Consider the following 20,419-nt stretch of genomic DNA (forward strand, 5'->3'; position numbering starts at 1 on the left):
AAAGCATATGATATTTTCGGATATTTAGCCCCTCAAAATTTCTAACACTCCCCACATCCTAAAATATTACATGTTTTGTGGATTACTACCTTAATACTAGGTAAATTAATAATATTGTTAATGTTCCTTTTCATTGTTTATATGATATGTATGTTATTTATTGTGTGTTTAATATTTTTAATGTTTTGTAATTTTTCTTAATGAGTCAAATTAATTTTCTTTCTATTAAAAAAAGTAATTTAAACTAAATTTATAAAATGTTATTAACTTTAAATAATTTAATTAATTAATTTTGTTCACAATTTTTCAATTTTGAATAGTAAATTTTATTTTCAAAAGTTAAATATTAATGCATGTGGAAATAAAAATTTTTTGATAATTTTTTCAATTATGGACTAATTAAATGTTTTCTTTTCAGAAAAGATCGCTCAGGTGACGGTAACGTCCCGGGACGTTAACCCTAGTGTAGGTCATTTTGCACCTGGGCGGTATTAGTTTCGTTTAGAATATAAATGTAGGTAGAAAATTCGGGAAAAATAGGCATTTATGTTCGTTTTAAATATAGCAACAGGTAGGGAAATCGGGTGAAAAATGTAAGTAAAAACAAGTAACTGGAGTACCAGTGAAAATGTATTTTATCTTTTATTTTTTTTGTCACTATGTTGTCTTACATTTTAATGTTTTGTGAATGTCTGTAAGTGTTGTGTGATTGTTTTTTAAATGTTTTGTGAATGTTTTGTTTAATTAATAATTTTTTTCAGTTGCATCATCGTGGTGAGAAATAATATATCTTTTTTATATTAATAATCATTTATTTTTTCAGGAATATGTAATTTAGTATATTCTTAATCTAGAAATAAGTATTTATTATACTGTATTTATCGTATATTGTTAATTATAGAAATGTATAAAAGCATGAAAAAATAGAATAACGAATATTAACAGCATTTTCTCTCTGTTACAGAAAAGTCGCATATTTTTAAAACCGTTCCGAAATACGAAAAATATTTTTATAAAAAACATTTTTTTTTTTTTTGCAATTAATTATATCGGGAGTGTCCGTGATCGTGTGTTTTTAAACCGTTCGAGTTCGCAAAATATTTCTATAAAAAGTATAAATACTTTTATTTTTCAAAATTTATGCCCCATTATTTTTTCAATCAATTTTGTCGGGAGTGTCCGTGGACGCGAGTTTTTAAACCGTTCGAGTTCGCAAAATATTTTTATAAAAAGAGTAAAAAATTTTTTTTTTAATTTTTCAAAATGTATCCCTTCAATTTTCTCGGAAGTGTTCGACTCCTTTGTCTAAATTCGTGCAATCAATCATTATAATGCAATTTTAATTCTTTTACTGAAAATTATTTATAAAATAACGACGGGAGTGTTTTTTTTCGGTAATTAATCATTGTTCTTGAGCCGCCACTCCAGAATGGAGGTCGTTTACAAACGAATGCAGTTCTCAGTAAGTATTTGTTGTTTTCTTTATTCTATTATTGTTAAAAATGTTTCGATTTTAAAAAAGTATAACAAAAATGAAACGCATAACATACAATTAAAAAAAAAATTTTTTCTTTTTTGGAAAGTAAACGTTTATAATTGACATTTTCAATGTCATTTAATTAATTCAAATGCAATATTAATGGCTATTTTTAAAATGTTTCAGTCTGAAGGTCAGGAGGATGCAGAGTAAAAGTGGCCCCCAGCATATAGTAGTTCTTTGATGCAGACGAGGATGCAGAAAAAGGAGGGATTTCCGAGGGCTGCGTTCCAAAAGAGGCAATGCAACCATCGTTTCGTCGAGGGAATCCGCAATCGGTGAGTGCTTTATTCTTTGTTTAAACAACATTGTGACTGCACTGAATTAAATATATATTTATGTAATTAAAATGAAATTTTGAAGTAATTCAAACGAATTTTTTATTCAAAGAAACTAAAAAAAGGTGCTTTTAAAGTACTTAAAAGCTTTTACCTTTTTGCAAATTAATCTTAATTTTCAAATCATCAAACTGATTCGTTTCTATTTTTTTTTATTTTTTGATATTCAAAAATGATTTGAAATAAAACGCGCACTGAAAAAAAATTTATTTGATTCAAATACTCGATTACTTGACTATTATCAAATAAATATTTATTTGTATCAAATAATTATTATTTGAGTCAATTAAATGGTATTTGTTTCAAGTACAGAAATTATTGGTTCAAATACAATTTATTTAATTCAAATAAAAATTATTTGGTTCAAATAAATATTTATTTGATAATACTCAAGTAATCGAGTATTTGAATCAAATAAATTTTTTTTTCAGTGCGTCAATTAATAATTTGTCAAAATAATTATATTGCCCTATTTGTCAATTGTGAATGAAAAAAAACAAATAAGTAGGCATTATAATTATTTAACAATTATTAATGTACAATTCGACATAATTATAAACAGATCTTCTTTTTCCTTAATATCGAGCTTATTATTTAATTAGAAAAAAAAAACGAGTACTTCTTCCAGTGAATCATGATGAATTCTTGAAGCATGACTAAAAAACTGCATTAACTACACTATCTTTTGCGAAATAGATATATAGAATTGAAAAAAAAAAAAAATGTTTGCCATGAGAGACGTAAACGATGTAAATGGTCAGGATTCATGTGAAACATAAATATAAATGTGTGTACTTCTTTGTGGGGCCCCTCTTGTCTTATACGGTGGAAACGAACTTCAGTAGTGGACCAGCTTGAAAGAAGCGGGACTTTCAGTTTCTTTTGAGGTTCCGCGGGTGCAAGACAAGAGCGAGCGCAATAGGCGCACGTTTATAATATACACGTGAAAGTTTTATATATACTCAACATTTAATCCTTGTGTGTGCAGAAATTATTGCAGGTATATAGGCGCGAATTTTTTTTTTTTTTCTTCACGATATAGGCGCAAAATCAATTTGATATTGTGTGTTAATGTGAGGTGGATGTCTATAAGAGAGTGCAATTTAAGTGCATTTCTGTGATTTTAATGATAGATCTCTGTAATCAAAGGTCAAAAGAGGATATTAATATAATTATTTTCAATGAAAGGAAAGCTGTTACATCCGCTATATAGAGTTAATGTAAAAATAGATAAAAAAAAACAATTTTTGCAATATATATTTACCTCATAACACATATTATTATAATATATATTTTCATATATAAAGTTCTATAATTATTACATAATATTTTTCCATGAAACTATCTCTTTTCGTTAATTACAAAATATAGAAACACTTCCGAAGTAATTAAGTATTTTTTTTTTTTGCATTCATTCTTTTTTATTGTTTAAAATATAATCTAGGAACGTGTTTTGTCTTTTTATGGACGATTAATTCTTTACGTCAATTTCGATTTCATAATTACAATTTAAATAACTGTGTAAAGTTAATTAAAATTTTTTTTTGTTATTTAATTGCAAGCGTTACACAGTGTAGCAATTAGATTTTGATGAATATTAATTAATTTAATTACACAATTAAAGAAAATAATTAATTAATATTAATGAATTATTTGACACTTTTGAGAGAAGAAATCTAAATTTTTATATTAAAGTAATAATAATGAAAAATTTATTTTAATAATATTAATTATTTATTATAATTTTTTTTTTTTGCTTAATAATAATAAATTGTTAAGTTTTTTTTAAAAAGTTTTACATTTTCTTACATAATAAAAAATTATATTAAAAGTATTATAATAAACATTATAACGTATATTATATAAGAGAATTTTTATGCGTGAAAATTTCTAAATTTGTAACACTTTCCTAAATTATAAAATAGCACCATTAAAAATAAATAAATATTGAAATTACAATGATAAATAAATATTGCAATTAAATTTCATAATATTTAATTTTACAAATAAATATCAAGTAACTGAAGAATTAATAAATTTTATTTTTAAATTTTCGTTTATTTTTAGAATCATTAATAAGTATTATGCTTTGGAATTACCAGCATTTTCATGGAAGAAATATGTAATACTGATAAAATTAATTTGCATAAGTAGAATATATGATGTACTACACACAGAATAAAATTTTTTTCGATATTCAGAAAAAAATATAGAATTATTTGAAAACATAATATAATATATAATTAATATTATTCATATATTATATAAACTCAACTTTTTATTAATTTAATTTTTTTAAATTAATTAGTTCAGAGAAAAAATTGTATTCTTAGTGTATTTACATTGTATTTTAATACATTTTTTAAATTGTTTTTTTATGAAATAAATTAACAACAATGATAAATTATTTTTTTTTAAATCAATTAATATATTCTTGTTTAAATCCTCCAACTTTCACGGGAGTATTACTCATATTTTTTTTTTTTGAAATTCGAAGTAGGACTACGTTTTTGACTCTATTGTTTGCGGATTCATTTCTTTATATAGAATATTTTTCAATGTCGATATATAATGGCTAACTTTCATAATTTCTTCAAACTAAACACGTTGACGGTTGACATACCGTCATACTTTTTTTTTTCTCAACACCTTTCGTCAACTTATTTGAAAGTAGTCAGTGAATTCGAAATACGAGCATGTGACTATATGCTCGTATACCCTCAGTCTATAATCGAGGGTTGCGAAATTACCTGTCGTTGCCATGAGCCCGGGGCTCACCCATACGTCATATATATATACACTATATCGAAGGACAAATATATTTTGAACAACACACACTCTTAAAAATTAATAAAAAAAAAAATAATAATAATAATATGCGATTCTCTCTTAATCTACCTCAATATTCCGGATTCTTTATATATATATTTTTTCTTTTTTCAAGAAAAAAAAACACACACACGAAATACTTACTTCATCTTCAAAATATGTTGATTTGCATTTTTGTCTTTTTTATTTTTACTTAAGTAAAACCCAAATGGAATCCAAAAGAATCGTGCAGTTCGTAAAACTCGTTCCTTTCTGGTATTCAAGACAAGAGATATAAATAAATATATTCACAGTTCATTGAAATTCAGTGTGAGATATGTTTGTTATTTTCTTCGCTGTTTTTTTTGTTTGTTAAACAAAAAAATGATTTTACAATGCACAGAGGAAAAAAATCTTGTTTTCAGTCTATATGCACATTTCAAAATATATTAACAATAAAAGTTTTTTTTTTCTTTTTTTTTTTATTATGCACTCTCTAAATCTGAATTAGTAAAAATATTTACTAATTTGAATTAGTGACTCACTTTTTGCTTCTGAATTAGTAAAATTTTACTAATTGTTAGTAAAAGTTACTGAATTAGTAAAAATGTTTACTAATTTGAATTAGTGACTCACTTGTTGCTTCTGAATTAGTAAAATTTTACTAATTATTAGTAACTTTTACTAACAATTAGTAAAATTTTACTAACTCAGAAGCAAAAAGTGAGTCACTTTTACTAACAATTAGTAAAATTTTACTAACTCAGAAGCAAAAAGTGAGTCACTTTTACTAATTAAAATAATTAATTTTACTAATTATTAGTAACTTTTACTAACAATTAGTAAAATTTTACTAACTCAGAAGCAAAAAGTGAGTCACTAATTCAAATTAGTATAAACATTTTTACTAATTCAGATTTAGAGAGCACTAAAGATTATTTTATTGCACTTAGTTTATTAAATTTAAAATTATTAATTATTATTATTTATTATTTATTTCACAAAGTATCGAAATAATCGGATTTTTTAAATCTGAAATTTGGGTGAAAATAACATTTACGAAAAATGTGAAATCCAGACATTTTTATGTCTTAAATTAAGACTTATTCATCTATATACTGTTTTGATTATATAATTATTTTGTATTCAGTTAATTACTTACTTGCACTAAAAATTTATGTTTGCTTAGTATAACATTTATTTTTTGGTACCATAAATATTTTTAATGTTCTAATGGTTTAACAAAAAATTTTTTTGTTTAGATTTGAATATTGCACAAAAATATTTTTATATACATATATATATATATATATATATATATATATATTCTAGAAGGATAAAACATAAATGGCAATTAGCATAAAACTGAACACGGTGAATGACCTTTTATTAGCATAATAAGATATTTGATACGTGAGACGATATTCCATAATAAAATTTGAATTGAGAAGTAGATGAAATAAAAAATTGTTTTTATCAACTTTAAAATTTAAAAAAAAAAATTCTTTTTTTCATCACATTTTTAACCAAATTTTTATTATTGGTTTAAGAGAATCTTTTTTGTCTCACCTAAATTGAATTTTTTTCTGTATTTTCTTTTTTGTATATTACAAACTTTAATTGGATTGTTTCTAATTGAATAAAATCAAAAGAATAATAATTAAATAAACAAAACAAAAAAATAATCAAAAGAAAAATGTTCTTTAAACTAATTTCAGATTTAAAAAAGTTGTTCTTAAAACAAATTATTTTTAATATGCAAATAAATGGTCTCACTTTTTTTTGTATAATTTGCCAATAAAACAATTGCATAAAACTTGTGATTTTCATCAAAATAAATCAAAACAATAAACAGAAATAAGATTTTTTTCCTCTGTATTTCTCATATCGTATTGGATTTTTATATGATGTTGGAAGTTTTGCACGACTAATTGAATAATTTTCGAGGTTTCAAAGTACTTTCTAAAATTTCGTCGCTCTATGAATCTTATCGCTCAAGGCTATAATTCATGTATATATATATATGAATTGACTAATTTTGAATTCACTTCCGAATTTAAATATTCAGGGAAAGTATTTTTTTCTTCTTTAATTGACGTTGGTCTATCTTTATATTGTTCGTATATGTCAAAATCATTAGTTAGGGAAAAAAAAAACTTTCTTTATTGTAGACTATTATATACGCGTAATATACGTTACGTTACATTGAATAATATTGATAACGTAATAATTTAAATTTTTCCAAGGAAATTATTATTATTATTAATCATTGTTAAATTTAATTATAATAATTATTTCGAGTCAAGTACATTTTACATTGTAATCTTTAATCAATTTGTTCGAAGGATTCTTTTAACACCATGAGAATTAAATACAATATACAGTCGTGTTATGTACATATAATTATTATTTGCAAAATGACTAATTGAATAACGTCCTTGCTTTGTAAAAATTGAAAAGTAAATTATGCACACATTATTCTTTTATATTATTAAAAAAAATTTGTTCAATTATTTCTTTTTATATAGTCATTACAAAAAACATACCAGAATAATAGATAATGTTCTATATTTTCTGTGGACAAAATTTTAATAAATAAATATTTAACAATAATGTTATTAATTTTTTATTATATTTTATTATTATATTATTTAATTACAAAATTCGTATTTTTTATAATATTTCATATTATTAATGAATAATAATAATAATAATAATAACAATAATTATTATTATTGTTATTAATATGAATTAAAAATTAATATTAATGAAAGTAGTAATTATAATAGTGAAGGATTCGCACATGTATATACTGTTTTAAATAATTGTTGGTATTAAAAATGCGTAATAGAGGGAGATAATTACAAATTTTCTTGTACATAAAGAAAAATGTGTGTATATATAATAAATATATTGTTCGTTAGTGATAAAAAACCGGTAAGCGTAAGACTAGACGTGAGGCTATTGTCTTAACAATGCAAGTGACTCTACTATTGAATCTCAAATCACGTATACCTATGTGCGTTCCTGACGTAACTTGGGAGGGTCATTTATATATATATATGTTGAGTGTGCGCTACTCGCACAAAGCCGCAAGGCAATTTTCATTTTTTGCACTTTCTCCAGTCAAGTAAAAAAAAAGATTCAACAGTCACTTTTGCTCCATCATCATCATTATCATCATCCCATAGTTATAATATCTTCCGTGATTATACCTCTATTCATATATATCCGACAACTTCAAATTCCCACTTTTGATTTATCACACCTGTAAATAATTCACAATTATTGTATTGACCAATACAGAAGGAAGTATGCTGTAATATGTCTTCCTCTTTACCTTCATATGTATCGTCATACCTACACAAAATATAATATGCTATTTATATGCATATTTAGTAACATTTTCTTATACTATGAAATAACATTTTCATAACTAATTAAAATTTATATCATTTTATATACTTTGAATTCATTCATTGATTTCTTAATAGGACCATTAAACTTCAGGAAGATATCTAAATAAAAGATTTAGTTGATTTTTATTTTCCTATTAATGAAATATTATAGGTATTTAGTATTTGATTTAAAAAGGTGATTTTTAATTTTCTTGGATTTAGTCAAGGGCTTTGGAAGAGGGAGAAAGAGGATGAACATAAACTTAAATTAGTTTAAAAATTAATATTAATTTTTTTTTTAATTTAAAATAAATGAATATTAAAATGTTTACAAAAATTTATTTGATTTAATTAATTAATTATTATCAAATAAATATTTATTTGTGCAGATTTATTTTTTATTTATTTAAATAGTAAACGGACTTACAAGGATAAATTCCTTTTCGTTCAATAAATATTTAAAAAATTAGATAATATGGTAATAATAATATTTGTTAATTAATTAATTAATTAATTAATTAATATTAATAAATGTAATTATTAAAAATATTTTTTGGTTCAAGTAAATATTTATTTGATAACGATTATTTGTATCAGTTTTTTAGTCCACACAAAGAATTTTTTTATTTCAACGAAATATAATTTTATTTGAATTAAATAAAAATATATTTGTCGGAGAACTATATTTGTGTAAAACTTAAATTTTTTTAAAACAAACAACATTTTTCAAACAAAAATCTTATTCGTTATAAAATTTTTATTTGTACAACGTAAAATTTATTTGTATCAAATAAATATATTTATTTAGTTCTTAAACAAATATGTTTCTTGCTTCGAATTTTCGTTTCTTTTGGGAGGGTAATTCGTTTTGTAGTTACCACTGTTTTTAAATTGCACTTAAATTTATCTCTTTGACGTAATTCAATTAATTTCTTGGAAATTTTTTACCTGAGTAAAAATTTCATCTGGTTTATTGCAATATTTTAAAATCAATAAAATATTTTCTATAGAATATTTGCGTAAATAATAACCAAAAATTGCAAAATCAGAAACACTATTATTATTAAATAATGAAAAATAATTATCAGATGAAAACTCTGTAGAAAATTGGCTTTTTTTTTAAGAAAAAAAAGTTGTTTATATTATTATGAAAATTATGCAAGGTCACTGTGTAATTGGCTGTTACAATGTATACGACGGTGCTAGGATGAGTTTTTCTTCAATTTTTTTTTCTATACACTTTATTTCAGCAGAATGATTTTAGTTTAGCTTTGCTTTATGAGAAAAGCGAAATCTTTCTAATTGAGGCCATTCGTGTTATGCGTTCTTTTTTCTTTTTTAATTAACATAAGTTTAATAATGAACGAATGTTGCGTAAACCATTCACAGAATCAAGGATTACTTATTATAAAAACGATTTTTTTCCTATAATATGCATTCGTATATTATGGTAATTTAGTATATTTTTTTTGTGTGATGCCGCTCTTTATTGATGGATTATTTCATTTTTCCTTGAGTTTACTCATGTTTTTTTACGAATAATATTTCATTATTTCAAATTAGATTTTTAGAGAAGGATAATTTTCATCATTAGTTGCTTTTGGCAGCGGATTTTTTTCATCTTCAAAAATTTTTTGTATTTTTAATGTTTTGTATTATAATACTTGAGAACATTTCTTGTAAAATAGAGATTTGATATATAGTCGCTTCGGTAATATTAGAAATTGTTGATGACATTAAGTGCACTTTTGAAATCGAGTGATGATATTTGCTCCCTTCCTCTATACGTGACTATAATAGATACAGGTTCTTTGTTTATTCTTCTGATATCAAGTGTATTTTTCTCTTCTGTCATATATGTTTTTCTTTATATAACGAGTTATTGAAAAAAAAAAAAAAATGACGAAAAGTATTACCCAAAAATATATGATGTCATTCGATTAAAAGATTTCTTGTTTCGAATATAATAATATATATTTAATGTATATTTGATCAGTAAATGTAATAAATCGATTTTGCAGCTTCGAACGCGGTTCTTCAACTGCGTGACGAGTTTTCGCGAGACGACCCTGAGTATAAGTTGGAGTGAAAGTTTGTAAGTCAAATATTTTTACGACTGCTCCCAGGAGGACGAGACGATCTCCCTCGCAAAGTACTGACTCTAACACTTTTGTCAGGGATTTAATGCCAATCAGTATATATATATATGTATATGCACTCGCAATCGTCTCAAGAAACCTTTTCCAGTAATCTTCTTTATATATTTAACATCGTTACTTCTATTATATATATGAGAAATAATAATTTTTTTTTACCGCGCAAGAGTTGGAAAACGTTATTTCTTCTCTCATTTTATTCTATATTATTATTTCCATTATTTTGTAATATTCTATTAGATGTATCTATGCACTCTGATTTATGCCCCTATAGTGTTAGGAATGTAAGAAAAAATCTCTTGAATTGATTATAGGAAAAAAAAGGCTTGATGATGATATGAATAAGATTGTTAAAAGGTGTTGATATTATCAAATAAGTCATTGACAATTTTTTTTTTTTGTGTCAAGTCATTAAAAATGATTAAACAAGTATAATGTTTGAATAGTGTGATCTTCTCATTGCTACTTGACATTCTAGTGTAAAGTCATGAAATGTTGCTCTTGTCAACAGGAAAGTAAATAATGATTGGCGGTGGAATGCGGGCCAATGCTTTGAGAAAAACATGTTACTGATTCAGTAGGTATGAGCAATCATTTTGCAAACTTGGACATATATGCTATCCTCTCTGTAATTGATTCAGTTTTTGTTGAGTTTCTTGTTTCTCCTTTGCGCACATTGTGCGCGGTGATACTAAATTAGACTAGTTTTGTTTATTATATACGGAATTTCTCATTTAGAAGATGAATTCTCAGTTTTTGATGCAAAAAATTTTAAATAAAAGCAAAAATTTGTTAATATTTAGAAAGAAAAAAAATGAGAAAAACACTTATTTGTTAATATCATAATAATAAATATTTGTGGTCATTTTTAAAAATGATGATTAATTTAAGAAGGGAAAGAAATTTTTGTTTTTAGTTGCGGTAGAGATTGTTTTACATTGTCGGTATCTATAAATATTTTTTTCATTTAAACATTTTTTCTCGAGTATTTATTTTCGAATTAAAATAATCAGCAATGTGTTACGATTTTACAAACAACGCAATTTTATTATACTTTTTTTAATTAATTCTGAAGCGAAAGCAAGAATAAAAAAATAAATAAATTTGCTAAAATTTATAAGTAAATTTCGATGTAGAATTCAGTTTATTATTATATGACATCGTGTTTTTTTTTTTTTTTTATACATTTAAGTAAGAGTCTGGGAATCCCATATTTTAAAGGATTGTAAAATTGTATTGTAACGAATAATAAAAGCGAAGCAAAGCACAATTTAAAGTCCAATGAAACTATGTTTCACATAATTTTTATCTTTCTTATGCAAACTATCTATCTTTTCTAAACTAAAGTCGAAAGCAGCAGACGGATTATAAGGATATGATAAAATACATAAAATTACGTCATATCTTCAAACTTTCTCCTATCATTAGAAATATAAATCTTTCATGTTTTCTTCTATAAAAAAGTTATTGGTAATTTAAAAAAAAAAAAAAATTAGATCACTTTACAAAAAATAGTCTGTGTTAAATTTTCTATAAATTTTCAATCAAATTCTCATTGAATTTGATGATTTCATTCCTCTTCTATAATAAAATATTACCGCAGAGAAAATTGAAAGAAAAAATTCAATTAGATTATAAAACATTGTTAGATGTCAGGCAATTAGAAAAATGGGGAAAAAACAAATAAAATTAGAAGAGAAGCGCGGCAAATTTAAACTTATATATGATGATGCGCGCTTATGTAAAGGTGATGTGATGTGAAAGAGAAAGCTGAAACATAAGATGCTTACATTTATTTTTTTTGTATTTAGCAAAGTGTTAATGTAAGATAATGCACATTTAACTTGCATTCGTAATTTTTGCGCGCATATACATATACGCGTAAATATATCAAGTAACTCTCATTAACAATTTTTATTGCAAGTTCTTCATGAATGATTCAGATTTTACCTCAATCTTTCATGGTCTCCTTTTCACTTTAATTCCAAGGTCACCGACTTTCGTTAACTCACAACCAAACATTCCGATACAATTTCAAAAAGCCTTCAATTTAATCGGGTGTGAACAAATATTTTTATGGGAATTTGAGAACATAAAAAATATGTCTCACGTATAGAGAAAGAGAATATGAATATGACACTTTTATAAGTGTGAGTCATGATAAAAATAATAATCAAAACACACAATAGTTTCGCATATTCTTATGATAAAATTGGAGTCGGTATAAAAACTACACATGTTTTTGAAAAATTTTGTATTGTTTTAATAGTGACTTTAAAATTGACTTTATTTTGCAAATATTTAGAAAAAATAGTAAAATTAGTCTTAAATTATTAGTCTTAAAATATTGCATAACTTAAAGTAACATCTTATTTTAATCAAATATTTTCCAATCCATGACTTCTTTAACAATGAGTGGTTTAATTTGCTAGGTTTAGCTGATGGTTATTCCAATTAATAGTTTCATTAATTTCCAAAAATGGTAGTTCGAATAGGTTACAATTTCAATCGCTAAAAACAAATTTATTTGATTCAGATAATTGGTCCCTTGATTATTATTATCAAATAAATATTTACTTGAACCAAATAATTTTTATTTCAATTAAATATTTGGACCAATAATTTCTTTATTTGGAACAAATAAATTGACTAAAATAATAATTATTTGATTCAAATTTATTTTATTTTTTATTTTTTAATTTTATTACACTGCAAAAAGAAGTATTTTATTTTAAGATGTTTGGGTAGCGTTTTTAAGACATTAAGACATTTTAAACATCTAAATGCTACCAAAACATCTTAAAATAAGATACATCTTTTTGCAGTGTAGATAATAATCAAGTACCGATTATTTGAATGAAATAAATGTTTTTTTCAGTGTATTTTAGTTACAATTTCTAATAGTTTCAACTAATCCTCATTCCAAATAATCAGTTCCGCAATGTTAATTTCAAATTATGATAATTTCATTCAGTTTCGATGATATTTTTTTTAAATAGCAAATATCCTTGAAATTTGTCTTTAGACATTAAATTTGGTTTAAAATTAAATAAAACAACGTGTAAATCATATTTTTATGTAAATTGTAAATTATAAATTCATCTAATCAGTTATATTAATTGAAAGAATTATTTACATCAAATTAAAAAAAAAAAAAAAATAATTTTGTCGTAGGAGTATTTTTTCAAAGATTATAAATTTTTTTCTTTGCAATTTATTAAAAGTTTATTTAACCTTTTACATCGATATTCGACGATTTATGTTTGTGCTTTACATATATGTATGTCTGTTGTGTATACATACATATATTGGCTTCTTAAATTTATAAAAAAAAAAAAGTTGTCCGATTCAAAGTTGCAGAAAGAGATCCAAAAACGAATGAAATTCTTCGAGACCTATGGCGCCATAGTATTTTATGGTGAACATTTTACATTCCAGAAAATTGCCCAATAATGTTTATAGCCTTAAAATTGTATTATCTTACTCGTAGCGTGTCAGTAAAAAAAAAATTTTTAACTCACAGCACAGTAGTAGTTTGAAATATAATTTTCCGAACAATTATACCGTAATTTGTATTAATTTAATGCTGATAATTATGATAATTTTAATAGAAATGATAAAAAAAATACCTATGCGGGTTTTATTGCCAAATGTGATTGAAAAAGTGTTTTACAACTTATTGCGCAAACATATACAATAATTGTTGGTTACAATTCTTCTTGAAATTTGCCAATTTTTTTCGTTTTTTGTTCATTTTTTCTAAAGAAGAAATTATTTTTCAAAATACTTCCGTCTATGTAAATATTTTTATATTTATATGGCTTTAAGTTTGTGACTAAATCAGATGAAAATATATACATTTGAATTCAATGCTTTTTGTGACTTCTGTGTAATAATATGTATTTTTTTTTTATTATCATTGCGCAATGCTTCACTGATATATAATGCAGTTGTAAAAAAAGCAGAACACGGTTACAGTAATAAAATTGTCAAAGAATTGTATCATTTCACGAATTTATGTAATTTGAAAATTTTTCAATTACAAACGCGTTCAGTTAGAGTAATAATATTATTTTGCATATATACAAAATGTTATTACCGAATTTTTAATATGCTAATTGTGTAACATAATATTGATTGCTTAATCGTGTGTTCTTAATTAATTTCCTGAAATTAAGATGTAGATTTTGAAAATTTTTTAGAATTGTTACTTAATATTTTTTAATATTTTTCACATATATAATCAAATTGAGAGATAACATGTCAGATGAATCGTTCTAAAAAATTCAAATTCTGTGAATAATTCTATATGTATACAATACAAAAATTTGTTTACTACTTTTAAGTTCAAATCTTTAGGCACTTAATCATTAAAAAAGTAAATAAATTTAGGGTGAAATAGTTTTTTTTGTCGGTACATAATATTTTACAATATTCGAAGGGATGATGATTGCTAAATATGATTTATTTTTCAATTTGATAGTTCTGCTGACAAACAAATTGGATCAAATGAACTTGGGGGAAAAATGTCAACAATAATAAAAATTAAATGACAATGGGCTTTGGATTTTTTGAATTGTCACGTTAAGATAGTATGCCGCTTTGGCTGCTTGCTCTTGACGAACCAGCATCAGATCCATGCGGTAGCATCAATTAAGGAACACGTTCCATCGGGATAAAATCCGTTGGATCGTATTAGGGGATGCTCGCACGTGGTAAGGCCTCATCTAGAGCCGCATTGGCTTCGACCTTGGCAGTTTCCACGGACGAACAACCCACTGTAGAAGGAGGTTTTACACAGTCCTTGTACCAAAATACCAACAGGTTTAATCCTAATGGTGACTTTCCTGCATCAGGAATTAATAATCGCGAAGTAGAATGGTAAGACTTTCTAATTCCTAAGATTCAAAACTGGTTTTTATCAAAAGGTGCAAGTTCAGTCTAGATTTTCCTTTTTTTTTTTTGTTTATTCCTAATCTATTTTTATAATTACCGGATATTTTACTTTTGTAATTTGAAGAGAAAAAAAAAACATTAGACACATTTGCTTAGATTATAGCAATCCACAATATATATTTACACAATGACTGGTAGAACAATTCACCAGATTATAAACGTTCCTATCCTTGGATTCTAAATGTGAAATTGCACAAGATAATGTTGTGAGTGCATAAAACACATTATGTGTGACGTCACTGGTTGAGACATTAAAAAAATTCTCGGCAGTCTAATTTTGTAATAAAACCATCCGTTTGCAGAATCGTTTGAAAAATAAAATAAAAAAAGAAGTAACAAAAAAATTTTTACGAATTGATTTTCTTTTTTTTCAATCTGCATTGATTAAGCAATTATTTTTAATTAATGATAAATTATTTTATAGTAAAACTTTTATTAGTTTTTCGTTTTTATGTTAATAAAACATGAGAGTCTTAAATAATCGTTAATTTTTAAATTATTCGAAAAATAATAATTTACGTTTATGAACAACATTAAAAGAAATGGTTTGTTCTTTATTTTTCTTAATGGGAAATTCATTATTTTACAGAGAAGTAGTAAAATAAAAATTGTCTAGAGAAATGTTTTTTTTTTCTTATTTTCGAACAAAGAAAAAAGTTTACATAAGAATATAATTATAATATTTATAATGATTTTATTTTACAACAGTTTAATGTAGGCAATAAATTTTTTTTATTTTAAATTAAACTGACGAGAATTTTAAATGTTTAATCAGTGATATTAATAATTTGTTAAACATCTTCATACAGTATTAAAATTATATATTGTGGATGTAAAAAAAAAAAATTAAAAATTATTTTTTATATTTAATCTGCACTTGAAAAAAATCAGAGAGAAATCTAAAAGTGAAAACACTTTGCGGCTCGTGTTTGTTTGTAATTCACAAATAGTAAAAATCAAGCGCAATCGTTTATGAATCCATTTTTCGCAATTTATAAAATCATTTGAAAAAAAAATGAATTTGAAGAAATTTTATACAAGAAGAAGAAAAGTTTTTTTGTAATTTGATATTTTAGTTGGTTGAAAAGAGTAGAGAGATGATTTGTTAAAATTTAGCTGTAATAGCAGAAAAAATCCAGTTTTTTTTTCTTCTTCGTAAATCTCCAAGACTTGAGCAAAGTATTAGCATTCTTAATGGTTGCAGGATAGAACCAGATTCCTTAGACGTTGAAGTATCCGGATTGGTTAACGCCATAGCGTCATCACAGAATTCAAAAAAATGTTATCGAACATCAACGAGTTCAGGATATTCGAGTCATTCACCACCACTTTCAGCAACATCCTATACGTGCTGTGTTTCTGTTATACCTCAACAACAAGGTGCAGTTGCTGCCTCAACCACTAATCCTTTCAAGGAACAAGGACCAGGTTTAGCTGTGATTCACGAGGGAAAAACAATTCCAAGTCCAATTTGGCCTTCTTTAGATGATAATTCAAAAAATATTCATTATGGTGCCTGCGTAGAGCGTAACGGTGAAATGAAAGGTATATAAAAAAAGCATCTCTGATGACGCTTGTAAATTGACAATTAGGTGTCTCTTTTTTTCAAAAGATAAGAGAACATTGACATGAAGCACTCACACAATTCATCTTGTCACTATATGTCTGCTTTTTTCACATACTTTTTCTTTTACTCTCATTGCTTTTCGTTTTCTTAACTTTTCCTTGCACATGGTTTTCAAAGGGACGCATAAAAATTTCCTCAAATGTTGTTTGTTCGAATTTCCATTTGTTAGAAATGCGTATATTACACTGTATTTTCTTTTGCACTGCTTCTTTATTTCACTTAATTCACATTTAACCAAACTGCTACTAACCAAAAATTTATAATTAACTGTCTTAATTCTATTGCCACTTAACTGACAATTAATTAAAAATGTATAATTTAATTTCAAATTGTTATTTAACTAAATTTTTAAATTGCAGAATTTTTATATTTCACTGAATAATTTATATAAAAAAAACAGCTTACACCGAAATAAACATTTATTTGCTTCAAATAATTGATTACTTGACAATTATCAAATAAATATTTATTTGTATTAAATAATTATTTGAGTGGATTAAATTGTATGTATTTTTTTTCAAATTTAGAAATTATTGAATCAAATACAGTTTATTTAATTCAAATAAAAATTATAATTATTTGAAACAAGTAAATATTTATTTACTTGAATTATTATTTATTTTTTTAACTAAATTTTTACCTATCTGAATTTTGTCAAATGGAAATTTTGTTGAATAGAAATTTTGTTACATTTATTTATTTATTAATTAAGCTTCAGCCTTTCGGCCCAGAAGTGGACTTGGTTTAATACAAAGAAATTTTGTTACATAAAACTGGTGAAATAATGAATCTGTAATATAAAAATTTGTTTAAATAATAATTCTTCGTTATGAAAATTTTTTTAAATGTAAATTCTATTTTATAAACTTTGGTTAAATGTAATTTCGACTAAAAAAGAACCTAAAATTCCCGAGAATTTCAAAAATGAAATTTTTTAATAATTTATACTTTTAATAATAAAAAAAAAATAACGAAGTGTATAATTTTTGTTGTACATTAACTTTTAATTAGACTTTAAAAAAAAAAATTATTATGAAATTCTCGGGCCTCAAAAATACAGGATAATTGGACAAAAAGAGTGAAAGATTTTGTCTGTAAAATGTGATTTTTATCATTGGCAGTCATTGTTGGATAATTAGCATAAAATGTTTCATATATATATATATATATATATATATATGCTAATTGTCTTCTCAATCTACGACTGATTATTATCACAAGATTATGGAAATTCTCTTTCGACAACATTGATAATGGGAAAGATTTAGTGATAAAAATCCTTGAAATTGGTATATAAATGATGCATTTTTCAACAAGGTTATGCGCTTTGATATATTAGGAATGTTAGAAACAGGAAACTCTATCTTATCGCTTACGTATGCATAAATGTGGAATGAAAAATTTGCTTCTTTGTCTCCATATCAAAATGTAATGCTGATAAATTTATATAAAAACATTGTTTCAACAGGTGCGATTCCTTGTTGCTGTTATGGCTATGCATTTCCGCACCCTTATTGCCAGTGGGATCGTGAACAAACTTCCGGAACTGTAGCACGCGAAGTACTAATGGAGTTATCTCGAACATTGAACTCTGTCTTGGAAGGTGATACTGGAATGACACCGGCAGAAGTTTTACGAGATATTTCTCGTACTATTAATCAGAGCATTGATTTGGATAAAAAAACATCTCTCGAGGATTATATTTATCGTAATTCATCATCGTCAAGTGGCGTTAAAGATTCATTTCCCACTGAGATGAATCCTATTAATTCACGGGTTTATAGTAAAAATGAAAATTATCTTGGTATGCAAAATTCATCGTGGATGCATTGTCATTGTGAAAAAAATTTTGTTAGTCAGGATCTTCTTGCAACTCCTTTTGTAGATCAAAATAATTCTCTTATTGATGGTAGTAGTGGTAGTGGTGATAAAAAACGAAAAGACGCTAATCCTGAAATTCTTCTTGTTCCCGAAAATCGAGGATTTTTTTCAAAAAATATTCACTCTTATAGTAAGAAAAATTTTCATAAAAATTGTTCCTGTCATGGATTTAATAATTCGAATGGTGTGACAAAAGCAAAAGAACCTGGGAAAGATTCTTCGCAATTGAATACTGATAGGGATAAGTTTGATTTAAAAAAGGAGTATCCACATGTGAGCCATGGTTATTCAATGGTGAGCTAAAGAATTTTTCATTCTTAATTAGGTTTCTTTTATATTGTATGAGAGTATCTCAGGAATATTCAATTTACTTAATTATACATTATTTTTGATAATGTGTTACCATATTCAATACTTTTTTTTTCTACATATATATTTACAAAAAAAAAAATATTACTGACTAAATAATAAATATAAAATAAATAAATAACGAAAATTTAGAGAAATAATTAAGATTGGATAACTTTTCTTTTTGTTTTATGTAATTTGTAAAAAGAGAGAAATTAAAATTGAACAATAAGTATATTAAAAATAGTATTTCAAAATTTTTGAGTAAAATTTAAAAAAAAAATGTTGAAGAATCCTGAGATATACTTTTATACATGAGACAATTTTCTGGTACTATTTGAAGATAATTGTTTTAGCAGTTAAATTATGGTGAGGAGGGAACGTCAAGCGAGGGAAATAGTCGTTTGTCATCAAAGGATAGTTGGTGTCGAGAGTCTGGGATATTTGAAAAAAGTTTGAATTTCACTTTAGATGGATCGAGAGCTGAAAGATTACGTCGAACAATTGAGGAAGCGAAACGAAGACGTCAATGGTGTCGCGTAATAATTACACTCTTTGGAATCATCTTTTTTATATTAAGTGTCGTAATTGTATCTTTATCAGTCACAAAAGGCCGGAAAGTATTTGGCAGTATGTGAATTGATTCAAAACAATTTTGTGCAATCAAATATTAATAATCATTATTATAATTATTATTATAAATGCGAAATTAATTAACTAATTTTTAAATAACATCATCTTCACTGTTAAGGCATGTGAAGCAAGTATTATATACGTATACATATAGAATTAACCAGGATGTGATAACATTATTTCGAACGTCTGGCATTGTTTCTAAAAATATTTTTACAATGAAAATAAGTGATTAATTAATTTTAAAGATAGTATTTTATAATTTGGGGCAAGTGTGTGTATGAAAAAGTAAACTTTTTCATGAAGAAAAATTCTTTTTAGTAAAAAATAACAGAAAATTTAAATATTTTAGATTGTAGAGAAAATTTTATTTTGATGAATTTTTATCTCAAATTTTTTATAGAATTTTCTTTACTATTCTTGTGTAAAAAATTTCTCTATTGAAGCTTTTTACCCTAAATTGTAAAATACATAAGTACTTTAGTACTAATATGAATATTTTTAGTAAAATTTAATAATTACGATAATATAATTTATATGCAATATAAAATTTTGTATATATATTTCAGTGATATAGAAGGTACAATATAGTTATAGTCATTTTCGAAGAATTTCATTTGTTCTCTTTAATTAGAAATTAGTCAAAATTTACTAATGGTATAAATTATATATTAATTTTTATTTTATAGAAAAAAAAATTCTACAAAGAATGGAAAAATGTTAGTCATTAGTAGAGA

The 20,419-nt window shown here is 24.8% G+C and overlaps 1 protein-coding gene across 3 annotated transcripts; it reads left to right on the forward strand.

The window, feature by feature from the left end:
* Positions 1–421: 421 nt before the first annotated feature.
* Positions 422–20,302, forward strand: LOC127291204 (uncharacterized). Of its 3 annotated transcripts, XM_051320176.1 has the most exons (6): positions 422–1,462; positions 1,664–1,815; positions 14,721–15,118; positions 16,398–16,738; positions 18,289–18,995; positions 19,406–20,297. In XM_051320176.1, exons 3-6 carry the CDS (start codon positions 14,940–14,942, stop codon positions 19,685–19,687), a joined length of 1,509 nt encoding a protein of 502 aa, XP_051176133.1. In that variant the 5' UTR covers positions 422–1,462; positions 1,664–1,815; positions 14,721–14,939; the 3' UTR covers positions 19,688–20,297. The 3 variants fall into 3 exon arrangements, with proteins under 3 accessions (XP_051176133.1, XP_051176134.1, XP_051176132.1); XM_051320177.1 differs by lacking the exons at positions 422–1,462; positions 1,664–1,815 and adding an exon at positions 2,652–2,875 and having other exon boundaries at positions 19,409–20,302; XM_051320175.1 differs by lacking the exons at positions 422–1,462; positions 1,664–1,815 and adding an exon at positions 2,660–2,875.
* Positions 20,303–20,419: the final 117 nt, after the last annotated feature.

Source organism: Leptopilina boulardi, unplaced genomic scaffold (assembly GCF_019393585.1).
Source record: "Leptopilina boulardi isolate dan_hultmark-lab unplaced genomic scaffold, ZJU_Lbou_2.1 LbouV2_126, whole genome shotgun sequence".
NCBI classification, from domain to species: Eukaryota; Metazoa; Arthropoda; class Insecta; order Hymenoptera; family Figitidae; genus Leptopilina; species Leptopilina boulardi.